The sequence below is a fragment of the Bubalus bubalis genome, chromosome 7 (assembly GCF_019923935.1).
Source record: "Bubalus bubalis isolate 160015118507 breed Murrah chromosome 7, NDDB_SH_1, whole genome shotgun sequence".
Lineage (NCBI taxonomy): Eukaryota > Metazoa > Chordata > Mammalia > Artiodactyla > Bovidae > Bubalus > Bubalus bubalis.
In genome coordinates, this window is record NC_059163.1 from 33,104,933 (window position 1) to 33,132,761 (window position 27,829).

The 27,829-nt window shown below is 36.2% G+C and overlaps 1 protein-coding gene across 1 annotated transcript; it reads left to right on the forward strand.

Moving 5' to 3' along the window:
* Positions 1-269: 269 nt before the first annotated feature.
* LOC102410098 (UDP-glucuronosyltransferase 2B4) lies at positions 270-26,858 on the forward strand. Its single transcript, XM_006043482.4, has 6 exons — positions 270-1,153; positions 2,007-2,155; positions 17,797-17,928; positions 18,400-18,487; positions 22,749-22,968; positions 25,934-26,858. Exons 1-6 carry the CDS (start codon positions 424-426, stop codon positions 26,208-26,210), a joined length of 1,596 nt encoding a protein of 531 aa, XP_006043544.1. The 5' UTR covers positions 270-423; the 3' UTR covers positions 26,211-26,858.
* Positions 26,859-27,829: the final 971 nt, after the last annotated feature.

Genomic DNA, 27,829 nt, shown 5'->3' on the forward strand with positions numbered 1-27,829 from the left:
GTTCATTTATTGCTTTTGTTGTTTTTGTAAGGGGTACAAGTGTCAGAAATTCCTAAGTTTCCATCTTTTTGCTGTATCCTTATCTCTAATCCCATGTCAAGGAGACTGCAGATAGGAGAAACTCTCACTTGCTTTTGTTTTTACTCTAGTCTTCTCTCTTACACAATATAAATTGATCTGCATGTGCAAAGTCTTTGCTTTTTGGATAGTTGACAGCATTGAGAAAACAATATTAAACACATTGTATAAACATGAACTATTCTACACTTTACCATTTCACTTGCTTTCCACAACTGCTGACTGCTCATATATAGTCACTACTAGAGGCACAGGAGTTATAATTTAACATCCTGATCAATTTCTCCTTGGATATAAACATGAACGATGGCAAAAGGATGCAGTAATTTTTGAAAAGTTCTGTGTATGAATATGATGTCTATGAAACGGCTCTCGTTTCTACTGCTGCTACAGCTGACTTGCTACTTCAACTCTGGAAATTGCGGAAAGGTGCTGGTGTGGCCAGTGGAATATAGTCATTGGATAAATATAAAGACAATTCTTGATGAACTGGTCTCAAGGGGTCATGAAGTGACTGTTATGACATCTTCAGCTTCCATTTTTATTAATACCAGAAAAGAATTTGGTATCAAATATGAGAATTTCCCTGTATCTTTAACTAAAGGTGATTTTGAGTATATCTTCCAGGATTTGCTTGAGAAATGGACATATATGGAAAAAGATTCATTTTTGTCATATTTTTCATCAGTGCAAAGTTTATTTTGGAAATATTCTGATGTGGCCATGAAGATCTGTAAAGAAGTTGTTTCAAACAAGAAACTTATAACAAAACTACAGGAATCAAGTTTTGATGTCCTTCTTGCAGATGCCATTGGACCCTGTGGTGAACTGCTAGCTGAGATACTTAAAGTACCTTTAGTGTACAGCCTCCGCTTCTCTCCTGGTTTTTCAATTGAAAGATATAGTGGGGGCCTTTCATTTCCACCATCCTATGTACCTGTTATTATGTCAGAATTAAGTGATCAAATGACATTCATGGAGAGGGTAAAAAATATGATATATGTACTTTATTTTGACTTTTGTTTCCAGACATTTAATGAGAAGAAATGGAATCAATTTTACAGTGAAGTACTAGGTAAGTCATGTTTTTAATTGGTAGTGTGAAGTCCTAACTTTCCTAGTGCCTTGGAAAATGAATTTGTATAAAGTCACAAAACTTTGTCTCATAAGCGAAACTACAAAATGAAAATATAAAATTATCTAGTAAATATATAAAAATATTAAACTATATAATAAGGTATAACCCTGTTGCCCATTATTTGTCCAGACACTCCAGGAAGTCATAAACCACAAATTTGAAGCACTTAGATACTTTCCAAGCAGTTATATATCCATATGACTTAACTTCCTTTTTTAATGTAAAAAAAGTCACTAGAAACCTCACAAAATGTCTCAATAAAAGAAGACAGAGTGAAATACACAAATATCTGTAGCACAAGTATCTAGGTAGCATTTAGAATTTTTCTATTTGTGTACCTCAGCTTCTGTATTATGTTATGTTGTATTATATAGTGTGACATGATATGATATGATACCATATGATATTATATGCCACTGTTGTTGTTTAGTCATTAAGTTGGGTCCAACTGTTTGCAACCCCATGGACTGCAGCATGCCAGGCTCCTCCGTCCATGGGATTCCCCAAGCAAGAATACTTGAGTGGGTTGCCATTTTGTTCTCCAGGGTATTTTCCCAACCCAGGGGTTGAACCCGTGACTCTTGCATTGACAGGTGGATTCTTTACCACTGAGCCACCAGGGAAGTCATGTACTATACACATACATGTTTATTTGTTTTACCAGAATACAGACACTTTCAAATATCTTTGACTATATCATTCCAAGCTCCTTTCAAAAAATTAGCTAATGTATTCACATGACAATATTATCATCTCATCTAACTCTTGTTGTTTTTGCTTTTCATTGTAGGAAGACAGACTACATTATCAGAGACAATGGGAAAAGCTGAAATGTGGCTCATTCGAACCTACTGGGATTTTCAATTTCCTCACCCACTACTACCAAATTTTGAATTTGTTGGAGGCCTTCACTGCAAACCTGCCAAACCCCTGCCTAAGGTTACCTATTCCTGTTTATTTTGTTTTGTTTACATTGCATTTTTTTATAAGAATAATCCTACATTTTTATTTAGAATGCTCAGTTACAATAAGAGAGATGTGGGATGCTAGATAATGTGACTTGCCAATTAGAAACTCATATATTTATTTCTATAGCAACACAAGTATCTAAATACAGAATACAGTGGGATCAGTGGGAGAATTTGAGAATATGGCAGTAAAAATGTGACCTTCGTTATTCAGCACATAGTAAAGAATGATATTTAGAAGAATTATAAAATAAAAAGAATAATTTTTAAAATGACTAGCATATTCTAGAAGCAAGTGTGAATATGCAGAGAAATGGTGTAGATACAGTTTCTGCCACCTGCCACTCTACTGGAAACATAGAATACCAATAATTAATAAAAATTGTGTGAAAATTGTTATAATAAGGGAAGATGACAATAATAAGGAAACGTCCATCATGAATTATAGAAAGTATCTCTGAAGCACTGATATTAAGATTGAGATCTGAAGGATGTTCGGGAATAAGTAGAAGAGATAGGGCAGGTGCGGAGGAAGACTCAAAAGGAAAGCTGGTAGTATGGTAATGACAGTACCAAAGAAGTCCAAGTTTAGTTTAAATGTGAAGAGACTGAGTAAAGAGACAGATGATAATGTCAGAGAGGTGAGTTAGAGGCAATTCATGGGGGTCACAAAGAGTCAGACATGACTGAACGACTGAACTGAACTGAACTGAACCAAGAAGCAACAGACTGGTTCCAGATAGGAAAAGGAGTACGTCAAAGCTGAATATTGTCACCCTGCTTATTTAACTTATATGCAGAATACATCATGAGAAATGCTGGGCTGGATGAAGCACAAGCTGGAATCAAGATTGCTGGGACAAATATCAATAACCTCAGATATGCAGATGACACCACCCTTATGGCAGAAAGTGAAGAGGAACTAAAAAGTCTCTTGATGAAAATGAAAGAGGAGAGTGAAAAAGATGGCTTAACACTCAACATTCATAAAACGAAGATCATGGCATCTGGTCCCATCACTTCATGGGAAATATATGGGGAAACAGGGGAAACAGTGTCAGACTTTATTTTGGGGGGCTCCAAAATCACTGCAGATGGTGACTTGCAGCCATGAAATTAACAGACACTTAATCCTTGGAAGAAAAGTTATGACCAACCTAGACAGCATATTGAAAAGCAGAGACATTACTTTGCCAACAAAGGTCTGTCTAGTCAAGGCTATGGTTTTTCCAGTAGTCATGTATAGATGGAGTTGGACTATAAAGAAAGCTGAGCACTGAAGAATTGATGCTTTTGAACTATGGTGTTGGAGAAGACTCATGAGAGTCCCTTGGACTGCAGGGAGATCCAACCAGTCCATTCTGAAGGAGATCAGCCCTGGGATTTCTTTAGAAGGAATGATGCTAAAGCTGAAACTCCAGTACTTTGGCCACCTGATGCGGAGAGCTGACTCATTGGAAAAGACCCTGCTGCTGGGAAAGATTGAGGGCAGGAGGAGAAGCAGATGGCAGAGGATGAGATGATTGGATGGCATCACCCACTCAATGGACATGGGTTTGAGTGGACTCCAGGAGTTGCTGATGGACAGGGAGGCCTGGAGTGCTGCAGTCCATGGGGTCACAAAGAGTCGGTCAGGACTGAGTTGCTGAACTGAACTGAAGCATCTAGTAGGAGCATTAGGAAGAAAACTAAAAAGGTAAAGAGAAGGAGAGAGATGATCACATTACCAAAAAAATCACACATAGGAATTAGTCACTGGGTTGCCTTGTAAAGGGGCAAGAGTGGAAAGGGACACCATTTAGCAGTTTGTTGTGAATTACAGGCAACAATAATGCAAAACTAGACTATGATATTCATAGAGATATGACCACACTAACTCTTATAATAATAGAATCAACTTCATATTGTTGTGGGGGAAAATATTTGTTAGTATAAAACAAATGCCTCTGGCACTTATTCAGTGAGTCAAAAGAAATATTAACTACTATAATCATTTTCATTTTGTTGCTATTCCATACTGTTAATAACCCAATGTGTACCAGCCACTTGGATCTAATTTCTAAACTAATGGAAACTGGTTTTCCAATACATCAAGACTATATCAATATAATCCAGCAAAGTCCTAGAAAGTATATATCCCAAGGAGTTGTTTAAAAGTAAAGTTTTTTAATTAAAAAATAAAAGTAATTAAATAATAATACATTTAATAAAATTTAAGTTAAAATATAATTTAAAACATTTAATTTAAAAGTTTTTAATGTTAAGAATTTTTTTAAGGTTTGGCTATCAGATAACTAAGATGAAATGCTAAAATTCTTTTCAAAGGATTGCAGCTCTTCACCAGTGCTCTAGCTAATAGAGACCATCCTTCAACAATATAAATGTATGACTTAACAGTTTTTACAGTTAAATTCAGCACTTCCTGGCTTTCACATCAACATTTAAACCATTCTTCATTTGCAGTCCCAAGGTTTTACAATTTACAGATTAAAAAAGATCACTAAGTTTATTAGGACAACTGTTTTGTGTCTACACCTACGCTAAAGAAAAGCTCAGTAAAGATCCCTTTAGGAATGTGCATTTCAACATCATAGCTGTCTAAGAGAATGAGCACTGGAAAAATATAAACTGCGTGTAGAAGAACCATAAATTCTGCACAGACCCTAAAGAGCAAATAATTTGCATCTCTTGAATCTGGAAACTTCCCATACTTTGAAATTGCCAAGAATTCCTTATGAAGGTAAGCAAGAATCTAATCTGTTTTAAATTTATATGAACTCGTTTAAATTGACTTAAGACATAAATAGGAAGAAAACAATCTGTAGCTAACTACTTTGTGATCTCTTAAGAGTTCCTTTTGTCTTCCCCTTGCTGGTGAAAAAATTAAATTGATATTATTTTTGAAAATAAAACTCAGTCTCTCTGTGAATTGCCAATAATTTGCAACTTTCATAGTATTCAAAGACTGAGATGAGATTAGTGAAGTTCTGTGCTATCTAATCCTAATTTTTTTTAAAGATTTTCCCATTCAAATTTCAGGAATAGTGTTTAAGTAGTAGTAGTGATACTGTTATATAGTGATACATAATATATAGATATATAATATATAGATAGTGATAGAGTATAGTAGTGATAGTGTTAGTAGGAGGGGAGGGAAGGAGGAGGGGAATAAGAAAAAAGAAAAAGAGAATAATAGGATAATGATAACTAACTAACAGTAGCTGTTGTTATTAGGTTGAAAACAAGATTTAAATTCAAGTCAATGATTGTGAAGATTTCATTAGATAAAGAAACTATTCCATCAAACTTCTAACTTTTCCATTCATTATTAGATTTTCAGAAAATGTCTGTAATTCTTTTTTATAAAGCCCACTTGACCTGATGTATGATCTTTTTATTTTAAATTTATTTAATTTTCAATTGAAGGATAATTGCTTTACAGAATTGTGTTGGTTTCTGCCAAACATCAACATGAATCAGCCGTAGGTTATACATATGTCCCTTCTTTCTTATTTAAAGAATTAAGACATTTGGAAAAATGCATCAAGAATTTTAAAAATGCATACAGCTTTTTATTTCATAGTATACACCCATGAGACCATACAGAGAAAAATAAAGATGTACAGAACAATATTTTGGGCAGTAATTCATAAAATGCAACACTAGAAGTAATTTAAATATCCAAAATTAAGCAATAATTAAATATAGTATACACATCATACCATATCAATCATTTTATCAAACAATACTGAATTACACTAAATCAGCTATAGTATGAGGTTTAGTTGGAAAATATAAATATGATAAGATCACAGTTTTCTTGTAGGATAAAAATATAAGTTAAAATTGCAACTTTCAAAATATATGTCACAATGTGTATTTCATTATAGGAATGGAATAAAATTTGAATGAAAACACAAGTTTTAGCATAAAGCCCTCAAAGCCCATCCATGTTGTCAAAAATGGCAGGATTTCCTTCTTTCTCATGGATGAAAAACATCTCATTCTGTGTGTGTGTATGTGTATTTTGAATACACATCTTTTATGTGTATTCATTCGTTGATGGATACTTGATTCTTTCCCTGGCTACTGTGAATAATGGTATGATAAACTTGGGCTTCCCTTGTAGCTCAGCTGCTAAAGAATCCGCCTGCAATACAGGAGACCTCGGATCAATTCCTGGATTGGGAAAATCTCCTGGAGAAGGGAACTGCTACCCATTCTAGTTTTCTGACCTGGAAAATTACATGAACTGTACAGTCCAGGGGATGGCAAACAATCAGACATGACTGAGCTGACTTTCACAAACATGGCTGCATATATATCTTTTTGATATCCTGTTTTCATCTTTTCAGAATATGCACCAAAAATTGGAATTACCAGATCATATCAGTTCAGTTCAGTTGCTCAGTCATGTCCGACTCTTTGCGACCCCATGAATCACAGCACACCAGGCCTCCCTGTCCATCACCAACTACTGGACTTCACCCAGACTCATGTCCATCGAGTAGGTGATGCCATCCAACCATCTCATCCTCTGTCGTCCCCTTTTCCTCCTACCCCCAATCCCTCCCAGCATCAGAGTCTTTTCCAATGAGTCAACACTTCGCATGAGGTGGCCAAAGTACTGGAGTTTCAGCTTTAGCATCATTCCTTCCAAAGAAATCCCAGGGCTGATCTCCTTCAGAATGGACTGGTTGGATCTCCTTGCAGTCTAAGGGACTCTCAAAAGTCTTCTCCAACACCACAGTTCAAAAGCATCAATTCTTCAGCACTCAGCTTTCTTCACAGTCCAACTCTCACATCCATACATGACTACTGGAAAAACCATAGCCTTGACTAGACGGACTTTTGTTGGCAAAGTAATGTCTCTGCTTTTCAATATGCTGTCTAGGTTGGTCATAACTTTTCTTCCAAGGAGTAAGTGTCTGTTAATTTCATGGCTATAGTCACCATCTGGTGTGATTTTGGAGCCCCCCAAAATAAAGTCTGACACTGTTTCCCCTGTTTCCCCATATATTTCCCATGAAGTGATGGGACCAGATGCCATGATCGTAGTTGTCTGAATGTTGAGTTTTAAGCCATCTTTTTCACTCTCCTCTTTCATTTTCATCAAGAGGCTTTTTAGTTCCTCTTCACTTTCTGCCATAAGGGTGGTGTCATCTGCATATCTGAGGTTATTGATATTTGTCCCAGCAATCTTGATTCCAGCTTGTGCTTCTTCCAGTCCAGCGTTTCTCATGACGTACTCTGCATTTAAGTTAAATAAGCAGGGTGACAATGCACAGCCTTGACGTACTCCTATTCCTATTTGGAACCAGTCTCTTGTTCCATGTCCAGTTCTAACTGTTGCTTCCTGACCTGCATACAGGTTTCTGAAGAGGCACGTCAGGTGGTCTGGTATTCCCATCTCTTGAAGAATTTTCCAGTTTATTGTGATCCACACAGTCAAAGGCTTTCGCATAGTCAATAAAACAGAAATAGATGTTTTTCTGGAACTTTCTTGCTTTTTCAATGATCCAGCGGATGTTGGCAATTTGATCTCTGGTTCCTCTGCCTTTTCTAAAACCAGCTGGAACATTTGGAAGTTCATGGTTCATATATTGCTCAAGCCTGCCTTGGAGAATTTTGAGCATTACTTTACTAGCGTGTGAGATGAGTGCAATTGTGCAGTAGTTTGAGCATTCTTTCGCATTGCCTTTCTTTGGGATTGAAATAAAAACTGACCTTTTCCAGTCCTGTGGCCACTGCTGAGTTTTCCAAATTTGCTGTCATATTGAGTGCAGCACTTTCATAGCATCATCTTTCAGGATTTGAAATAGCTCAACTGGAATTCCATCACCTCCACTAACTTTGTTTTTAGTGATGCTTTCTAAGGCCCACTTGACTTCACATTCCAGGATGTCTGGCTCTAGGTGAGTGATCATACCATCGTGATTATCTTGGTCATGAAGATCTTTTTTGTACAGTTCTTCTGTGTATTCTTGCCACCTCTTCTAATATCTTCTGCTTCTGTTAGGTCCATACCATTTCTGTCCTTTATCGAGCCCACCTTTGCATGAAATGTTCCCTTGGTATCTCTAATTTTCTTGAAGAGATCTCTAGTCTTTCCCATTCTGTTGTTTTCCTCTATTTCTTTGCATTGATCACTAATTTCTTTGCATTGATCACTAAGGAAGGCTTTCTTATCTCTTCTTGCTATTCTTTGGAACTCTGCATTCAGATGCTTATATCTTTCCTTTTCTCCTTTGCTTTTCACTTTTCTACTTTTCACAGCTATTTGTAAGGCCTCCCCAGACAGACATTTTGCTTTTTTGCATTTCTTTTCCATGGGGATGGTCTTGATCCCTGTCTCCTACAATGTCATGAACCTCCATCCTTAGTTCATCAGGCACTCTATCTATCAGATCTAGGCCCTTAAATCTATTTCTCACTTCCACTGTATAATCATAAGGGATTTGATTTCAGTCATACCTGGATGGTCTAGTGGTTTTCCCTACTTTCTTCAATTTCAGTCTGAATTTGGTAATAAGGAGTTCATGATCTGAGCCACAGTCAGCTTCCCAGTCTTGTTTTTCCTGACTGTATAGAGCTTCTCCATCTTTGGCTGCAAAGAATATAATCAATCTGATTTCGGTGTTGACCATCTGGTGATGTCCATGTGTAGAGTCTTCTTTTGTGTTGTTAGAAGAGGGTGTTTGCTATGACCAGTGTTTTCTTTTGGCAAAACTCTATTAACCTTTGCCCTGCTTCATTCCGTATTCCAAGGCCAAATTTGCCTGTTACTCCAGGTATTTCTTGACTTCCTACTTTTGCATCCAGTCCAGATCATATAGTAGACTTATTTTTAATTTTTTTTTTTTTTTACAAACTTTCACTTTGTTTTCCATGGTGTCTTAATAAATTTACATTCCTACTACAATGTACAAGCATTCACTTTTCTCCACGTTCTCACCAACAGTTTTCTCCTCCTGGTGAGGAGAAACTTATAACAGGTGTGAGGTGATAGTTCATTGTAGTTTTGATTTGAATTTCCTTGATAATTAGTGATGTTGAGCATCTTTTCATATTCCTAATGGCCGTTTAGATGTCTTCTTTGGAAAAGTGTCTATTTTATTTGTTTCCCCATTATTTAACTAAATTTTTCTTGTTGTGTTTGTGTGAGTTACATATAAATGTAACTCATATGTATATATATGGTTTCCCTGATGGCTCAGATGGTAAAGAATTTACTTGCAATGCAGGAGATCCTGGTTCGATCCCTGGGTCAGGAAGATCTATATATATCTATATGTATGTGTATATATCTATATATATGTAAATCATACAACATAAAAGAAAAATTTAAAGAATGGAGAAAAAAATAAAATAGTTTTCCAAAGAAGACATCTAAATGGCCATTAAGTATGTGAAAAGATGCTCAACATCACTAATTATCAAGGAAATTCAAATCAAAACTACAATGAGCTATCACCTCACACCTGCTAGAAGTTTATATAATATGGGCTTCCCTGGTGGCTCAGATGGTAAAGAATCCACCTATAATGTGGGAGACCTGGGTTCGATCCCTGGGTGGGTGAGATCCCATGCAGGAGGACATGGCAACCCACTACAGTATTCTTGCCTGGAGAATCTCCATGGACAGAGGAGTATGGCCAGCTACAGTCCGTGGGGTCACAAAGAATCAAACACAACTAAGCGACTAAGCACAGCACATGTATATAGTATATATTTATACATATTATGTATAAATATATATATATGATATTAGCCCTTCAATATGTGGTTTGTAAAACTTTTCTTCCATTCTTTATGTATATTTTTATCTGGTTGGTTGTTTCTTTTACGGTGGAGAAGCTTAGAAGTTTCATGTAGTTCTACTTGTTGATTTTTTCTTTTGTCATGATTTTGGTGTCATATCCAAAGAAAATATTTCCAAAACCAATGTCAAGGAGCTTTCTCCCTATGTTTACTTTTAGGAGTGTTATAGTGTTTGGCCTTATTTTAAGTCTGATTCATTTTGAGTTGATTTTTGTGACAGGTGTAATAAAGGGGTCTCATTTCACTTTTTCACATGTATTTATACAGTTTCCTCATTGAATGCTCTTACCTCCTCTGTTGAATATTAGTTGACTATAAATGCAGGGGTTTTTTAATTTATTTATCTATTTATTTTAATTGGGGACTAATTACTTTACAATATTGTAGTGGGTTTTGCCATACATTGACATGAATCAGCCATGGATGTACATGTGTCCCCCATTCTGAATCCCCCTTCTACCTCCCTCCCCATCCCATTCCTCAGGGTTGTCCCAGTGCACCAGCTTTGAGTGCCCTGTTTCATGCATCAAACTTGGACTGGTGGTCTATCTCACATATGGTAATATACATGATTCAATATTATTCTCTCAAATCATCCCACCCTCACCTTCTCCCACAAAGTCTAAAAGTCTGTTCTCTTTTGCTGTGTCATCTGTGTCTCTTTTGCTGTCTCGCATATAGTTACCATATTTCTAAATTCCATATATATGTGATAATATACTGAACTGGTGTTTTTCTTTCTGACTTACTTCACTCTGTATGATAGGCTCCAGTGTCATCCACCTCATTAGAACTGATTCAAATGTGTTCTTTTCAATAGCTGAATAATATTTCATTGTGTATATGTACCACAGCTTTCTTATCCATTCACCTGCGGATGGACATCTAGGTTGCTTCCATGTCCTGGCTATTGTAAACAGTGCTGCGATGAACATTGGGGTACATGTGTCGCTTTCAATTCTGGTTTCTTTGGTGTGTATGCCCAGCAGTGGGATTGCTGGGTCATATGGCAGTTCTATTTCCAGTTTTTTAAAGACTCTCCACACTGTTCTCCATAGTGGCTGTACTAATATGCATTCCCACCAACAGTAAGAGGGTTCCCTTTTCTCCACCCCCTCTCCAGCATTTATTGTTTGTAAACTTTTTGATAGCAGCCATTCTGACTGGCATGAGATGGTACCTCACTGTGGTTTTGATTTGCATTTCTCTGATAATGAGTAATGTTGAGCATTTTTTCATGTGTTTGTTAGCCAACTGTATGTCTTCTTTGGAGAAATGTCTCTTTAGTTTTTGTACCATTTATTGATTGGGTCATTTACTTTTCTGGAATTGAGCTGTAGGAGCTGCTTGTATATTTTTGAGGTTAATTCTTTGTCAGTTGCTTCATTTGCTATAATTTTCTCCCATTCTGAAGGCTGTCTTTTCACCTTGCTAATAGTTTCCTTTGTTGTGCAAAAGCTTTTAAGTTTAATTAGGCCCCATTTGTTTATTTTTGCTTTTATTTCCATTACTCTGGGAGGTGGGTCATAGAGGATCCTGCTGTGATTTATGTCAGAGAATGTTTTACCTATGTTTTCCTCTAGGAGTTTTATAGTTTCTGGTCTTACATTTAGATCTTTAATCCATTTTGAATTTATTTTTGTGTATGGTGTTAGAAAATGTTCTAGTTTCATTCTTTTACAAGTGGTTGACCCGTTTCTGAGCACCACTTGTTAAAGAGATTGTCTTTTCTCCATTGTATATTCTTGCCTCCTTTATCAAAGATATGGTGTCCATAGGTGTGTGGATTTATCTCTGGGCTTTCTATTTTGTTCCATTGATCTATATTTCTGTCTTTGTGCCAGTACCATACTGTCTTGATGACTGTAGCTTTGTAGTATAGTCTGAAATCAGGCAGGTTGATTCCTCCAGTTCCATTCTTCTTTCTCAAGATTGCTTTGGCTATTTGAGGCATACAAATTATGAAATTATTTGTTCTATTTCTGTGAAAAAATACTCTTGGTAGCTTTAAAGGGACTGCATTAAATCTATAAACTGCTTTGAGATAGTATACTAATTTTCACTATATTGATTCCTCTGATCCATGAACATGGTATATTTCTCCATCTATTTTTGTCATCTTTGACTTCTTTCATCAGTGTTTTTTAGTCTTCTATATATAGGTCTTTTGTTTCTTTAGATAGATTTATTCCTAAGTATTTTATTCTTTTCATTGCAATGGTAAATGGAATTGTTTCCTTAATTTTCTTTCTGTTCTCTCATTGTTAGTGTATAGGAATGCAAGGGATTTCTGCATATTAATTTTATATCCTGCAACTTTATTATATTCATTGATTAGCTCTAGTAATCTTCTGGTGGAATCTTTAGGGTTTTCTATGTAGAGGATCATGTCATCTGTAAACAGTGAGAGTTTTACTTCTTTTTCAATCTGGATTCATTTCTTCTTCTTCTCTGATTGCTATGGCTAGGACTTCCAAAACTATGTTGAATAGTAGTGGTGAGAGTGGGCACCCTTGTCTTGTTCCTTATTTTAGGGGAAATGCTTTAAATTTTTAACCATTGAGGATAATGTTTGCTGTGTGTTTATAATATATGGTTTTCATTATGTTGAGACATGTTCCTTCTATGCCTGCTTTTTGGAGTGTTTTTATCATAAATGAATGTTGAATTTTGTCAAGGCTTTCCCTGTAAATGCAGGGTTTTAATTCTGGAAACTGTATTCTGTTCCACTGATCTATTTGTCTTTTTTATCCCTGTGCCATATTGTTTTAAAAATCATAGTTTTGTACTATTTGAAATTGTGAGGTATGATGCCTTTGGCTTTGTGTAGTGTCAATATTTTAAAAATATTACCTCTTGAGATCATGAACATAAGATAAATTTCAATTTATTTGTGCTTTATTCTATTTCTTTCTACAAAGTCTTGTAGTTAACACTATACAGATCTTTCACCTCATTGGTTAAACTTATTTCTAGTTATTTTCTAGTTTTTGATCCAGTTGTGAATGGGATAGTTTTTTTTCAGACATTTCATTATTATTATTAGAAATCCAACTGACATTTTTTCAACCTCACTGTTAATCATGGAAATGCAAATTAAAATATGTTTCAAACATCAAATTTAACAAAATTGCTAAAAGCATATAATATTCAGTGGTATTTAAGTACATTGTGCTTGAAGGCTCAGTCATTTTGGTGCATGAACTTAAAGGCCTTGTGGCATATGGGGTCTTAGTTCCCAGATGAGGGATCAAATCCATGTACACTGCATTGGTGGATGGATTCTTAATCACTGGACCTCCAGGGAAGTCCTTATAATGTGAACTCTAATACACCTAATTTCCTTATGCTAATTTTCTATCCCACAACTTTACTGAAGTTGACCATTAGTTCAGGTTTTTGACTGAATCTCTGGGATTTTCTGTATTAAAATATATATATATATTACTTGCAAAAGAAATGATTTTAATTCTTCCTTCCTGACTTGGATGTCTTATTTCTTTGTCTTGCCTAGTTACTGTAGCTAAGACTTCTAATACTATAATATATGTAATGAGTGTGAGAGTGGGCATCCTTGTCTTGTTCCTGATATTAGAGAAAAAGCTTTCAAATTTTCACTATTGAACATGATGCTAACTTTGAGTTTGTTATATATGACTTATGTTGAAATATCTTCCGTCCACAGTCACAGTGTTGAGGGTTTTTATCAGGAAAAAATGTTGCATCTTGTCAAATATTATTCTATATCTATTAGCATGGACAAGTTATTTTAAATTTCATTTTATTAATGGAATATGTTACATTAATTGATTTGGGTACATTGAGCCATCTTTTGCATCCCAGGAATAAATCTCATCTGGTCACCGTATGTAATCCTTTCAATGGGTTCTTGAATTTGACTTGCAGATATTTGGATGAGAATTTTTGCATCTATATTCATATCCTTATTGATTTGGTATAAAGGTAATACTGGTCTTGTAGAATGAGTTTCAGAAGTGTTCCTTCTCTTTAATTTTTTGGAAGAGTTTTTGAAGAACTGGCATTAATTTTTTTTTTTTAATATTTCATCTAATTTGTCAGTGAAGCTATTGAGGTCCTGGGGTTTTCTCCGTTGGGAGGTTTTTGAAACTAAGTGAATATCTTTAGCTATTATGGCTGTCAAGATTTTCTAGTTCTTCCTAATTCAGTCTTGATAGACTGTGTGTTTCTAGAAATTTATTCATTCTTCTTGGTAATGTAATTTGTTGGTATATAATTCTACACAATAATTTCTTAAGAGCCTATGTAGTTGTAATAACAGCAGCAATGTCTCCACTTTCATTTCTAATTTTATTTATATGAGTCTTTTTCTTTCTTTTGTTAGTCTAAATAAAGTTTGGTATTTTTGTTTATTTTTTGAAAAGACAGAGAGAGCCAAATACTATATGATATCCCTTATATGTGGAATCTTGATGCTTGGGGCTGGTACACTGGGATGACCCAGAAGGATGGTATGGGGAGGGAAGTGGGAGGGGGGCTCAGGATTGGGAACACGTGTACACCCGTGGCAGATTCATGTTGATGTATGGCAAAACCAATACAATATTGTAAAGTAATTAGCCTCTAATTAAAAATGAATAAATGTAAATTTTTTAAAAAATTCAAACTTTTAAAAACAGAGAGTAATATTAATACAATGGCTCCAGGATCTGTGGGGTAGAATAGGAGAGATGTCTTTCAAGAGTGCAAACTTGCCTCTCATAGAAAAATAAATCCTGAAGATCTAAGATAGAGAACAGTGAATATAGACAACAATATTAGATTATAATTATAAAATTTGCTAAGAGACTACATCGTAATTAATTATTCAAATCATAGAAATTATAATTATGCAGCAGGATAGAGGCACAAAATATCATGAAAATGATGATTCTATTACAATATATAAATGCATCAAATCAATATATTATACACATTAATATGTTTTATGTAAAATGTAAAAAATCTTTTTTGTCTTTAAAGAGAGCATATAAATTTTAAACTATTTCTTGACAGTGAAAATGAGTACATCTTTATTTATATAATTTTTTTGTATTTTTCATACTTTTTCACCATGAACTCATATTATTTTCATAAAGATGTCAAAAGTGAGAATAAACAGTCCATATCAGTGATTGATCATTAAATAAATGAACTTCTCCAATAATATGATAGGGATCCATTTTCTATGGAAAAGATAAGCAGCTTTGGGTAGTAAGAGAATGAGACAAAACAATGAATACAGGTAACTTTAAAAGCTGCTACAGGTCCCTGGAAATACACACAATACCTGAATGGACCATGTTAAATCATAGGAAAGTTCAGTGAACTTAATATTGAAACTGATATCAGGGTGACATTATACTTTCAAAGAATGTACTACACAATATAGTCAGCAAGGTTAAAGTTTGAAAAAAATCTTATTCTTTTTGTAAAAAATACTTTTTAAAAGAAGTTTAATGACAATAGTTACAATCAGAAAATAAATATTTTATGGTGAAAGAGTTGGGTCATTGTTTTCCAGAAAGAAAAGAATAATGACTTTGAAACAGAAAAGAGAAATTTTAAAAATGAATATATGATTTCGACCAAATATCCTGGAAAATTTTGCCTCTACTTTTTTTTTTATAATAAAGTGCACCAAATGATGTGGAATTATTTTAGTGTAGAGAGTAATGATTTTTTACTTGGAAAAGTATGAAGGACAAAGTGACAAAATAATTATGAAACAATTCCAAGTAAATACAGCTTCTCCAGGAGCTGTGTTTAGTTTGATGTGGACTACTCAAAAAGTGACCAGATCTCTGCTGCAGAAAGCCCTGAGGCACTTCTCGCACTGTGGGAAAGGTGCTCCCTGGGAAACTCAGTGAGGTGATGATGATGATGGTCCCTCAAAGCTGTTGCACATAGCACATCCTACTGTGACATCAATTACACAAAATGAGTTCATGGCAAAGGATGTCATATGTAAACAAAACCAGCAATAAGGTTATTCAAATATGTGAGTACACAAGTACACATCTGGGTTATAAAAGATCTCATAGTATGAAACTGTTGGATTATAAATAGTCCTCATCAGACTGTTTCACAGAAACTTCAAACTACAATACCAGACTCCTCACTGTCACTGATAAGTAATATATAGAGAGAGTCAGGAAAATTGTGACGAAGTTTAAGATAAGGAACAAGGATTATAGAGGTATAGAATGACAGACATAAAATGAATCTAATCATAAATTTTTTTCAGTGCTAATAGCCATGGAAATGAAATATGAATGACTATGCTAAAATAATTCTGCCTGGAAAAAGACAATTTAGTAGGACTATAGTAAAAAATAAGGGTGAGATAAATCCTGGAGTATAGCTTTCTTCCAAGAATTTACGTTAGTAATTAACAACATTATAGATGAAGAGTTTGAGTCTAACAGTAGTCTCAGTCTAAACAGCAATTGTTTGACAGTATCTCCTCATCACTGGTGGCTAAGATGGTAAAAAAATCCACCTGCAATACTGGAGACCTGAGTTCAATCCCTGGGTTGGGAAGATCCCTTGAAGGAGGGTATGGCAAACCACTCCAGTATTCTGGCCTGGAGAATCCCCATGGACAGAGGAGCCTGGTGGGCTACAGTCCATAGGATTGCAAAGAGTCAGACACAACTGAAGTGACTAAGCACACCTCATCACTACTGTGTACTGGCTCTATCTCATTTCCCACTTGTACATACACACAAGTGCACAAATACACACAATAGAAATAACTGACCTCATATGACACATCTCCTTCCAAAGGACCTCGAAAATTAGGTCTGGTGAAAAAAAAAAAAAAAAAAAAAAAACAAAAACCCATTACTTAAAACATTACGGAGTTTCCTCAAAAAATAAATGACCAAATGATCCAGCAAATCCTCTTCTGGGCATATATCCAAAAAGAACTGAAATGAGGATCCCAATGAGATATTTGCACACCATGCACATAAAAGCACTATCCACTAGACTGAAAGGAGTGAAGCAACTCGTGTCCATCAGCAGATAAATCCATAAACAAAATGTGGTATTCACAAACAATAAAACATTATTCAGCCATTAAAAGGAAATATGACACAAGGCACACCATGGGTGAACTTTAAATGAAATAAGACAGTCCAAAAAGTCAAATACTAAATAATTCAACTTATATGAGGTATCTAGACTAAACAAATTTGTAGAAACATAGAGAGGACTGAAGTTTGCCAGAGGCTGGAGAAAGAGGAAAATGGAGTTTCTTAGTGGGATCAGATTTCCAGTCTTTCAAGATGAAGACTTCTGGAGACTGGTTGCACAACATGAATATACTTAACACTACTGAACCATAAGAGATTCCCTGGTAGCTCATCTGATAAAGAATCTGCCTGCAATGAAGGAGACCTGGGTTCAATCCCTGGGTCAGGAAGATCCCCCTGGAGAATGAAATGGCAACCAGGTTATTCTCAGTATTCTTGCCTGGAGAATTCCATGGACAGAGGAACCTGGTAGGATTCAGCCCATGGGGTCACAGTTAGACATGACTGTGTGATTAACACTTGACTAACACTTGACTTGACTTGACTGAATCATTTGGGAGTGATTAAGATGACAAATTTATCTTACGTGCATTTTACTACACTTTTTATAAAGCCACTACTCTAATAATTCTTCGAAAAATTAGATTTCTCTCTTTAGCTGTTTGTAGGCATCCTTTAAGTAATGTTTGCTATGTTGTTGCTCTTTTGTGATGGAGCAAATTATTTTTTATAGGAAATGGAAGAGTTTGTCCAGAGCTCTGGAGAAAATGGTATTGTGGTGTTTACTTTGGGGTCAATGATCACTAACATGACAGAAGAAAGAGCCAATACAATTGCATCAGCCCTTGCCCAGATTCCACAAAAGGTACATATGGTAATTTAAAAGTGTCAACCATTTAATGGGTCTCTTAAATAATGTAAAAGATCTGATTCAAATATATCCTGCAAGAAAAATAAACTATTATGATAGCTCCAACTTATCTCAAAATAAACGTGTAGATTATTAGTAATTTGCCACTAATATTTTCACAATAGAATCAAGACCACCTAAAAATTTCTTAGTTAAATTTGTCAAGTAAAATCTTATTTGTCTATGGCATCATGTGTGAAATCTGATTGCCAGCCATACTTATTTAACATAACAATTAAGTATGTAAAATGTGTGTGTTCCTGTTCAGGCCAATGCATTAGTAGTTTTACTTAAAATCTCTGATCCTTATTTCCTTATTGTCATACACAAGACATTTATCTAGATGTCTTTAAACCTGTACAAAATTCTAATGCTAAAACTGTGAAATTTAAGTTATGAAATAAGGTATTTACTTTACTCTAACAGGTGTTATGGAGATACAGTGGCAAAAAACCGGACACCTTAGGACCCAATACTCGGCTGTATGACTGGATTCCCCAGAACGACCTTCTTGGTGAGACTTGATAGAACAAGTATTGAAAACAAGAATAACAGCGGAGCAGACTGACACTACTTCAATACAAAACAAACTTATTGAGTATTTATTATTGAAAAACTCAAAAAGAAAAAGTTACTTCCTCATTGTTACTTCCAGCCTTAGGTGAAAAAAAAAAGAAAATAAAAAAATTCTCATTTCATTATACACAATACATTTTTTAGGGCCCAAATGAAAAACCTTTATTTTAACTGTAATTACTTCTGACGGTGAACTTGTAAATAACTTTGTGGACTGTTGTTCTGTCTCTGAACTCTTTCTTTACACTTGTCTGCTCTATTAGAATATTTTAAATGTTACTAAAACATAATATTCTTTGGCATTGCCTTTCTTTGGGATTGGAATGAAAACTGACCTTTTCCAGTCCTGTGGCCACTGCTGAGTTTTCCAAATTTGCTGGCATATTGAGTGCAGCACTTTCACAGCATCATCTGTCAGGATTTGAAATAGCTCAACTGGAATTCCATCACCTCCACTAGCTTTTTTGGTAGTGATGCTTTTTAAGGCCCACTTGACTTCACATTCCAGGATGTCTGGCTCTAGGTCAGTGATCACACCATTGTGATTATCTGGGTCGTGAAGCTCTTTTTTGTACAGTTCTTCTGTGTATTATTGCCACCTCTTCTTAATATCTTCTGCTTCTGTTAGGTCCATACCATTTCTGACCTTTATTGAGCCCATCTTTGCATGAAATATTCCCTTGGTATCTCTAATTTTCTTGAAGAGATCTCTAGTCTTTCCCATTCTGTTGTTTTCCTCATTTCTTTGCATTGATAGCTGAGGATGGCTTTCTTCTCTCCTGGCTATTCTTTGGAACTTGCATTCAGATGCTTATATCTTTCCTTTTCTCCTTTGCTTTTGCTTCTCTTCTTTTCACAGCTATTTGTAAGGCCTCCTCAGACAGCCATTTTGCTATTTTGCTTACTTTTCCGTGGGTATGGTCTTGATCCCTGTCTCCTGTACAATGTCACAAACCTCCATTCATAGTTCATCAGGCACTCTATCAGATCTAGTCCCTTAAATCTATTTCTCATTTCCACTGCATAATCACAAGGGATTTGATTTAGGTCATACCTGAATGGTCTAGTGGTTTTCCCTACTTTCTTCAATTTCAGTCTGAATTTGGCAATAAGGAGTTCATGATCTGAGTCACAGTAAGCTCCCAGTCTTGTTTTTCCTGACTGTATAGAGCTTCTCCATCTTTGGCTGCAAAGAATATAATCAATCTGATTTCGGTGTTGACCATCTGGTGATGTCCATGTGTAGAGTTTTCTCTTGTGTTGTTGGAAGAGGGTGTTTGCTATGACCAGTGCATTCTCTTGGCAGAACTCTATTAGCCTTTGCCCTGATTCATTCTGTACTCCAAGGCCAAATTTGCCTGTTACTCCAGGTGTTTCTTGACTTCCTACTTTTGCATTCCAGTCCCCTATAATGAAAAGGACACCTTTTTGGGGTGTTAGTTCTAAAAGGTCTTGTAGGTCTTCATAGAACCATTCAACTTCAGCTTCTTCAGCATTACTGGTTGGGGCACAGGATTGGATTACTGTGATATTGAATGGTTTGCCTTGGAAACGAACAGAGATCATTCTGTCATTTTTGAGATTGCATCCAAGTACTGCATTTTGGACTCTTTTGTTGACCATGATGGCTACTCCATTTCTTCTATGGGATTCTTGCCCACAGTAGTAGATATAATGGTCATCTGAGTTAAATTCACCCATTCCAGTCCATTTTAGTTCGCTGATTCCTAGAATGTCGACATTCACTCCTGCCATCTCCTGTTTAACCACTTCCAATTTGCCTTGATTCATGGACCTGACATTCCAGGTTCCTCTGCAATATTGCTCTTTACAGCATCGGACCTTGCTTCTATCACCAGTCACATCCACAACTGGGTATTGTTTTTGCTTTGGCTCCATCCCTTCATTCTTTCTGGAGTTATTTCTCCACTAATCTCCAGTAGCATATTGGGCACCTACTGACCCGGGGAGTTCCTTTTTCAGTATCCTATCATTTTGCCTTTTCATACCATTCATGGGGTTCCCAAGGCAAGAAAACTGAAGTGGTTTGCCATTCCCTTTTCCAGCGGACCACATTCTGTCAGACCTCTCCACCATGACCCTCCCATCTTGGGTGGCCCCACACGGAATGGCTTAGTTTCATTGAGTTAGACAAAGCTGTTGTCTGTGTGATCAGATTGGCTAGTTTTCTGTGATTATGGTTTCAGTGTGTCTGCCCTCTGAAGCCTTCTCACAACACCTACCATCTCACATGCTAGTAAAGTAATGCTTAAAATTCTCCAAGCCAGGCTTCAGCAACATGTGAACAGTGAACTTGCTGATGTTCAAGCTGGTTTTAGAAAAGGCAGAGGAGAGATCAAATTACCAACATCTGCTGTATCATTGAAAAAGCAAGAAAGTTCCATAAAAAACATCTGTTTCTTCTTTATTGACTATACCAAAGCCTTTGACTGTGTGGATCACAATAAACTGTGGAAAATTCTGAAAGAGATGGGAATACCAGACCACCTGACCTGCCTCTTGAGAAACCTATATGCAGGTCAGGAAGCAACAGTTAGAACTGGACATGGAACAACAAACTGGTTCCAAATAGGAAAAGGCATACATCAGGGCTGTATATTGTCACCCTGCTTATTTAACTTATATGCAGAGTACATCATGAGAAATGCTGGGCTGGAAGAAGCACAAGCTGGAAACAAGATTGCTGGGAGAAATATCAATAACCTCAGAAATGCAGATGACACCACCCTTATGACAGAAAGTGAAGAAGGACTAAAAAGCCTCTTGATGAAAGTGAAAGAGGAGAGTGAAAAAGTTGTCTTAAAGCTCAACATGCAGAAAACTAGATCATGGCATCTGGTCCCATCACTTCATGGGAAATAGATGGGGAAACAGTGGAAACAGTGTCAGACTTATTTTTTTGGGCTCCAAAATCACTGCAGATGGTGATTGCAGCCATGAAATTAAAAGATGCTTACTCCTTGGAAGGAAAGTTATGACCAACCTAGATAGCACATTGAAAAGCAGAGATATTACTTTGTCAACAAAAGTCCGTCTAGTCAAGGCTATGGTTTTTTCAGTGGTCATGTATGGATGTGAGAGTTGGACTGTGAAGAAAGCTGAGTCCCAAAGAATTGATGCTTTTGAAGTGTGGTGTTGGAGAAGACTCTTGAGAGTCCCTTGGACTGCAAGGAGATCCAACCACTCCATCCTAAAGGAGATCAGTCCTGAGTGTTCGTTGGAAGGACTGATGCTGAAGCTGAAACTCCAATGCTTTCGTCACCTCATGCGAAGAGCTGACTCATTGGAAAAGACTCTGATGTTGGGAGGGATTGGGGGCAGGAAGAGAAGGGAACGACAGAGGATAAGATGGCTGGATGACATCACCAACTCGATGGACGAGTTTGAGTGAACTCCGGGAGTTGGTGATGGACAGGGAGGTCTGGCGTGCTGTGATTCATGGGGTCACAGAGTTGGACACAACTGAGGAACTGAACTGAACTGAAAACATAACAGCTCATCTTTTATTACCAGTGGTTCTCTTATATATAATCTTATTTTATAGTAGAATCTTTTTGGTTACCTATTTTAAATATAGCAGTGTGTACCTGTCAATCCAAAACCCCATCTGGCCCTCCCCACCCCACACTTCCCCCCTGATAAGAATGAATTCATTTTCTAAATCTGTGAGTCTGTTCCTGTTAAACAAATAACTTAATTTGTATCACAATATTTTTCTTGAAAAATTACACATTTTATGATAAAATACAGATTTTCCATCCTTGGGTTCCAGTACGACTAGTATTACCCTTCCTTTGCACTTGACACCCTTCCTATCAAACTTAATGTCTTCAGGATTTCTTTATAGACTATATTTCTGACATGCCCTCCCTGTTTGTTTGTTTTGATGTGATTGTTGTTCATGTGGTTTCTTTTACCCAGAATGTTCTTTCAATTTGTTTACCTGCCAATCTTGAATTTATGAAGTTCAAGTGACAAAGCTCTTCTTTTAGGAAGCCTTCAATTAACCTCTCCAGCAGAATTAGTGGATTCTTGCTAAGAGTTATGATAGCAATTTAAATGAAGTTTCCTGTTTATAATCATCTATCTAAAATACACTATTTCTTTCAGTGCCTTCTAGTACTCATTTTATTTCTAAGACTCAATTAATAATTTTACTGAAATTCATTCAATCCTAGGTCATCCAAAAACCAAAGCCTTTATAACTCATGGTGGAACCAATGGCATTTACGAGGCCATATACCATGGGATCCCTATGGTGGGCATTCCTTTGTTTGCTGATCAACCTGATAACATCGCTCATATGAAGGCCAAGGGAGCAGCTGTCAGTTTGGACTTGGAAACAATGGCAACAAGAGATTTGCTTAATGCATTGAATGAAGTCATTAATAATCCTTCGTGAGTATATATATATATATGTATATGTACACGTATATATATATTACTATATACTATTTCTAGAGGTGTTCTCTTGGGAAGACATGGGAGGCAGCAAGGGGTTGTCACATAAAAACAGAGGAGTAAGACTTGCTCAATGTTTTGAAAACAGTCAACAATAGCCTATTGTGTCACCTTAAGTTTTTTCCATGGTTGTAGGGAAACGGTTTGTCAAAGGCTCAAGGATGGTGGATAAATTTTGAAAGAACTTATTAGATTGTGAAGAATCCCTCAAAGGTAACAAGGATGAAGAGGAAGAATTGAGAACAAAGCTAAAGTAGGGAACCATGAATGCTATGAGGACGCATCTGCATACTTTCTTTCAGCATGTAAAATCCACAAATGTTTTAAATTCTTCTAAGATGGTTTAATTTTAGTAAATCACAGTGACATAATTCATCTCAAATTCCCATTACATTAGGACTTTCCAGGTAGCTCAGAAAGTAAAGAATCTGCTTGCAATGCAAGGTTTATATGAGACCTGGGTTCAATCCCTGGGTCAGGAAGATCCCCTGAAGAAGTGAATAGCAGCCCACTCCAATATTCTTGCCTGGAGAATTCCATGGACAGAGGAGCCTGGTGGGCTACAGTTGGTGGGGTCGCACAGAGTCAGACACGACTGAACAACTAACACTTGCACTTTGCACTTCTGTATAGTCTTTCCCTATTGTATTACAAAAATATTTCTGAATCCCTGCCCTCTTTTCAAAAACACAGTGCTTCCACTGTGTTTTTTTACAGAACAGGCCTTCAATCTTTCCCAGCATCAGGGTCTTTAATGAGTCTGCCCTTCACATCAGGTGATCAAAGTATTGAAGCTTTAACTTCAGCATCAGTCCTTCCAGTGAATATTCAGGGTTGATGTCCTTTAAGATTGGCTGGCTTGATCTCCTTGCAGTCCAAGGGACTCTCAAGAGTCTCCTCAAGCACCACAATTCAAAAACATAAATTTTTTTGGCCTTCAGTCTTCTTTATGGTCCAACTCTCACATTTGTACATGACTACTGGAAAAGACATAGCTTTGACTACACAGACCTTTGTTGGCAAAGTGATATCTCTGCTTTTTAAAATGCTGTCTAAGTTTGTCATAGCTTTTCTTCCAAGGAGCAAACATCTTTTAATTTTGTGGTTACAGTCACCATCCACAGTGAATTTGGGGCCCAAGGAAATAAAATCTGCTTTTTTAAAGTCACTGCTTTCAATTTCTCCCCTTCTATTTGACTTGAAGTGATGGGACCTGGTGCCTTGATCTTAGTTTATTGAATGTTGAGTTTTAAATCAGCTTTTTCACTCTCCTCTTTTACCCTCATCAAGAGGCTCTTTAGTTCCTCTTCTCTTTCTGCCCTTAGAGTGGTAACCTCATCTGCATATATGAAGTTGTTGATGTTTCTCCTGACAATCTTGATTCCAGCTTGTTATTCATCTAGTCTGTTAATTCACATGATGTTCTCAGCATAGAAGTTAAGAAAGCAGGATGACAATATAGAGACTTGAGATACTCCTTTCCCAATTTTGAAGTAGTCCATTTTTCCATGTCTGGTTCTAACTATTGCTTCTTGACCTGCATACAGGTTTCTTAGGAGATAGGTAAGGTAGTCTGGTACTCCCATCTCTTTAAGAATTTTGCACATTGTCTTGTGATCCACACAGTCAAAGGGTTTAGCGTAGTCAATTAAGTAGAACTAGATGTTTTTGTGGAATTCACTTGCTTTCTCCATGATCAAGCAAATGTTGGCAATTTGATCTCTGTTTCCTCTATCTTTTCTAAACCCAGATTGTACATCTGGAAGTTTTGGTTCACATTGCTGAAATCCAGCTTGAAAGATTTTGGTTATAACCTTGCTAATATATGAAATAAGCACAGCTGTATGGTAGCTTGAACATTCTTTGGCATTGCCCTTCTTTGGAATTGGAATGAAAACTGACTTTTTCTGTCCTGTGGCCACTGCTGAGTTTCCAAAATCTGTTGACATATTGAGTGCAGCACTTTAACAGCATCATCTTTTAGGATTTGAAATAGTTCAGCTGAAATTCTATTGCCTCCACTAACTTTGTTCATGTAATGCTTCCTAAGGCCCACTTGATTTCACACTCCAGGCTCCCTGTAGCCTTTCCCTTATCCAGGGGATCTTCCCAACCCAGGGATCAAATCCAGGTCTCCCACTTTGCAGGCAGATTCTTTACCAGCTGAGCCACATGGGAAGCCCAAGAATACTGGAGTGGGTAGAATACTGGAGTGGGTGGCCTATCCCTTCTCCAGAGGATCTTCCTGACCCAGGAATCGAACCAGAGCAGACTCTTTACCAACTGAGCTATGAGGGAAGCCCAAGAATACCCCTAAGAATCAATGTATTATTCCTCCAGATAATCAGAATAGATACTATTCCTAACATTCCATTTGACCATGAAAAAAGCAGGCAATCAGAGTTAAGATTCAAACCAAGGCACTTCACATCCACACTTCTAAATATTACTCCACTAATATGATGTCAACATAAACTCCTGACCAGCACTGCCTGGACATGTCCCTGAATCTCATCATGGATATGTCTCCTATTTCTGGATTATAATAGTATTTTAAAATCTATCCACCAGAATCTATTACCAACTCCTTACTGGATAGCTCAAACTTTGAACACTCAAAATATGTATTTCCTTTCTCTTTTCTGGCCTTTGGGATTTAATTCATTCATTCTTTAGATTACAAATGCTTCTCTTTCCAATTTTCTCTTTTTTCATAGCTTGAAATCCTATGCATTTAATAAATTGTATTACATAAGCTATGATCTCTAATCAACTCCAAGGCAAATAATCTGTATTTCTTCCACTCTATGAAGCATCCAATTTTACCATCTGTATGAAAATGTTACATACTTATCTTTTCTAGTTCGTTCTATAAACTGATGTCTATTTGATTTTTCTTCAGATATAAAAAGAATGTGATGTGGTTATCAACCATTCAACGTGATCAGCCTATGAAGCCCCTTGACCGAGCAGTCTTCTGGATTGAGTTTGTCATGCGCCACAAAGGAGCTAAGCACCTTCGGCCAGCCGCCCACAATCTCGCCTGGTACCAGTACCACTCTCTGGATGTGATTGGGTTCCTGCTGGCATGTGTGGCGACTGCTGCATTTGTCATCACAAAATGTTACCTATTTTGTTACCAAAAGTTTCTTAAAACAGGAAAGAAGAAGAGGGAGTAGCTGGATGTGAGGCCTGAAGCAAATATGCCCCATAGCTGGAACTCTTCTAGCTAATTCCAACAGGAAGGAGTTAAGGCTCCCATCCTCCTGTGACAAAATGGCTAGTCACATTTTAGCACTTCAGATCAAAATTAGTTTTTAAGGGATTTTCTATGCTTAAGAGTAGAAATGTGTCATGTTAAATAAAAATAAAACTATATGACTATATATTGAAATTCATATTTTTATTTTATTCATTTTGATTTTAATTCAAATGCTATACAAAAAATTATTGAATATAACAGTTTCACATATTGTGCACAGAAACAAGTTTATTCATAGTATCCATGTTATTTTGTAGATATCCAGAATATTTTAATTTCATTTTGATGCAGAATTTTATAGTTTTATCTTGCTACAGAAACTGTACAATAATCAGAATTGTGTTGATTCACCTTTTTGTTTCATTTGTGAGACCAATAACACTTCTTCTTCCTACTTTTTAACTGTGCATCCAGCTTCACCATTACTTCTTACCTAAAGCCATGATGTAACATTTGTCTTCATCCAGTTTAACTCATTTCCCAGTGAAATGTTTGTGGAATTAGAAATACAGCCTCTGCTACCTGCTTCCTATTAAAAAAAAAACAACTGATATATTTGGGAAAATCTTTGATATTTTGACCTAATTATTTTTTCCTCATCACATTTAAAAATAATCACCTTATCTCTTTCGCATCGATATTCAGCCTTCAATAATGGATGTAGGTCTCAACTGTATATTAAGATAATATAATAAATGGTCTTATTGAATTTTCATTTTCTTAAAATGCACATGAATATATATGTATATAAACCTAGGCACATTATGACTGACATAATAACAATGAGCAGGATACAAAAATTACATAAATTTCATGGAAACTGATAAATCAAATGAAAGCAATCTTAAGACATTCCTGAAAACCGAACTTCAGGAAAGCAGTGTACAATGAAAGTGGTCCAGCTGAGGAAAGCATACTTGTCTTATTAGTCAAGAGGATCACTGTCCATGTCATATGGCAAACATTTATCAACCTGAGGCATAATTTATTTCAAAAATAAAATAAAACACTGACACTGAGAGAACTATAAGAAAAATTTACCACTGAATTTTCCATGAAAGCTGCCTAAATAATTGACACATTTTTAAAGAAAAACAGAACTAATATGGTGCCATAGTAGATAGTATTGTTCAATCACACATATAGGTTTAAATAATTTTTCTCAAATCCATCCTGCAACACATGTAACAGAAAAAGGACTGGTAGTCCACTGTACAATGAGAACTACTACAAATCTCCAAAGAAAAGTCAACCAGCCCAATATGAATATGAATATATGAAGTATATGAACAGGAAATTCACAGAATTTAACTGGCCAGTGACATATAAAAGGTGTCAATGGTCACTGATTCTTTATGAAATGGAAATTAAGTCAATGAACTACTTTGCTATAGATGATTTGTAGAACAAATTGTATGGGAGGACTATTTTTCTGGAAGTATAATGTGGAAATACCTTTTTAAGAAAATTTAAACACAATGCTGATATTGCCACCTAGACTAGAAATCTGCCATGCAGAAAGACTTGCACATGTTC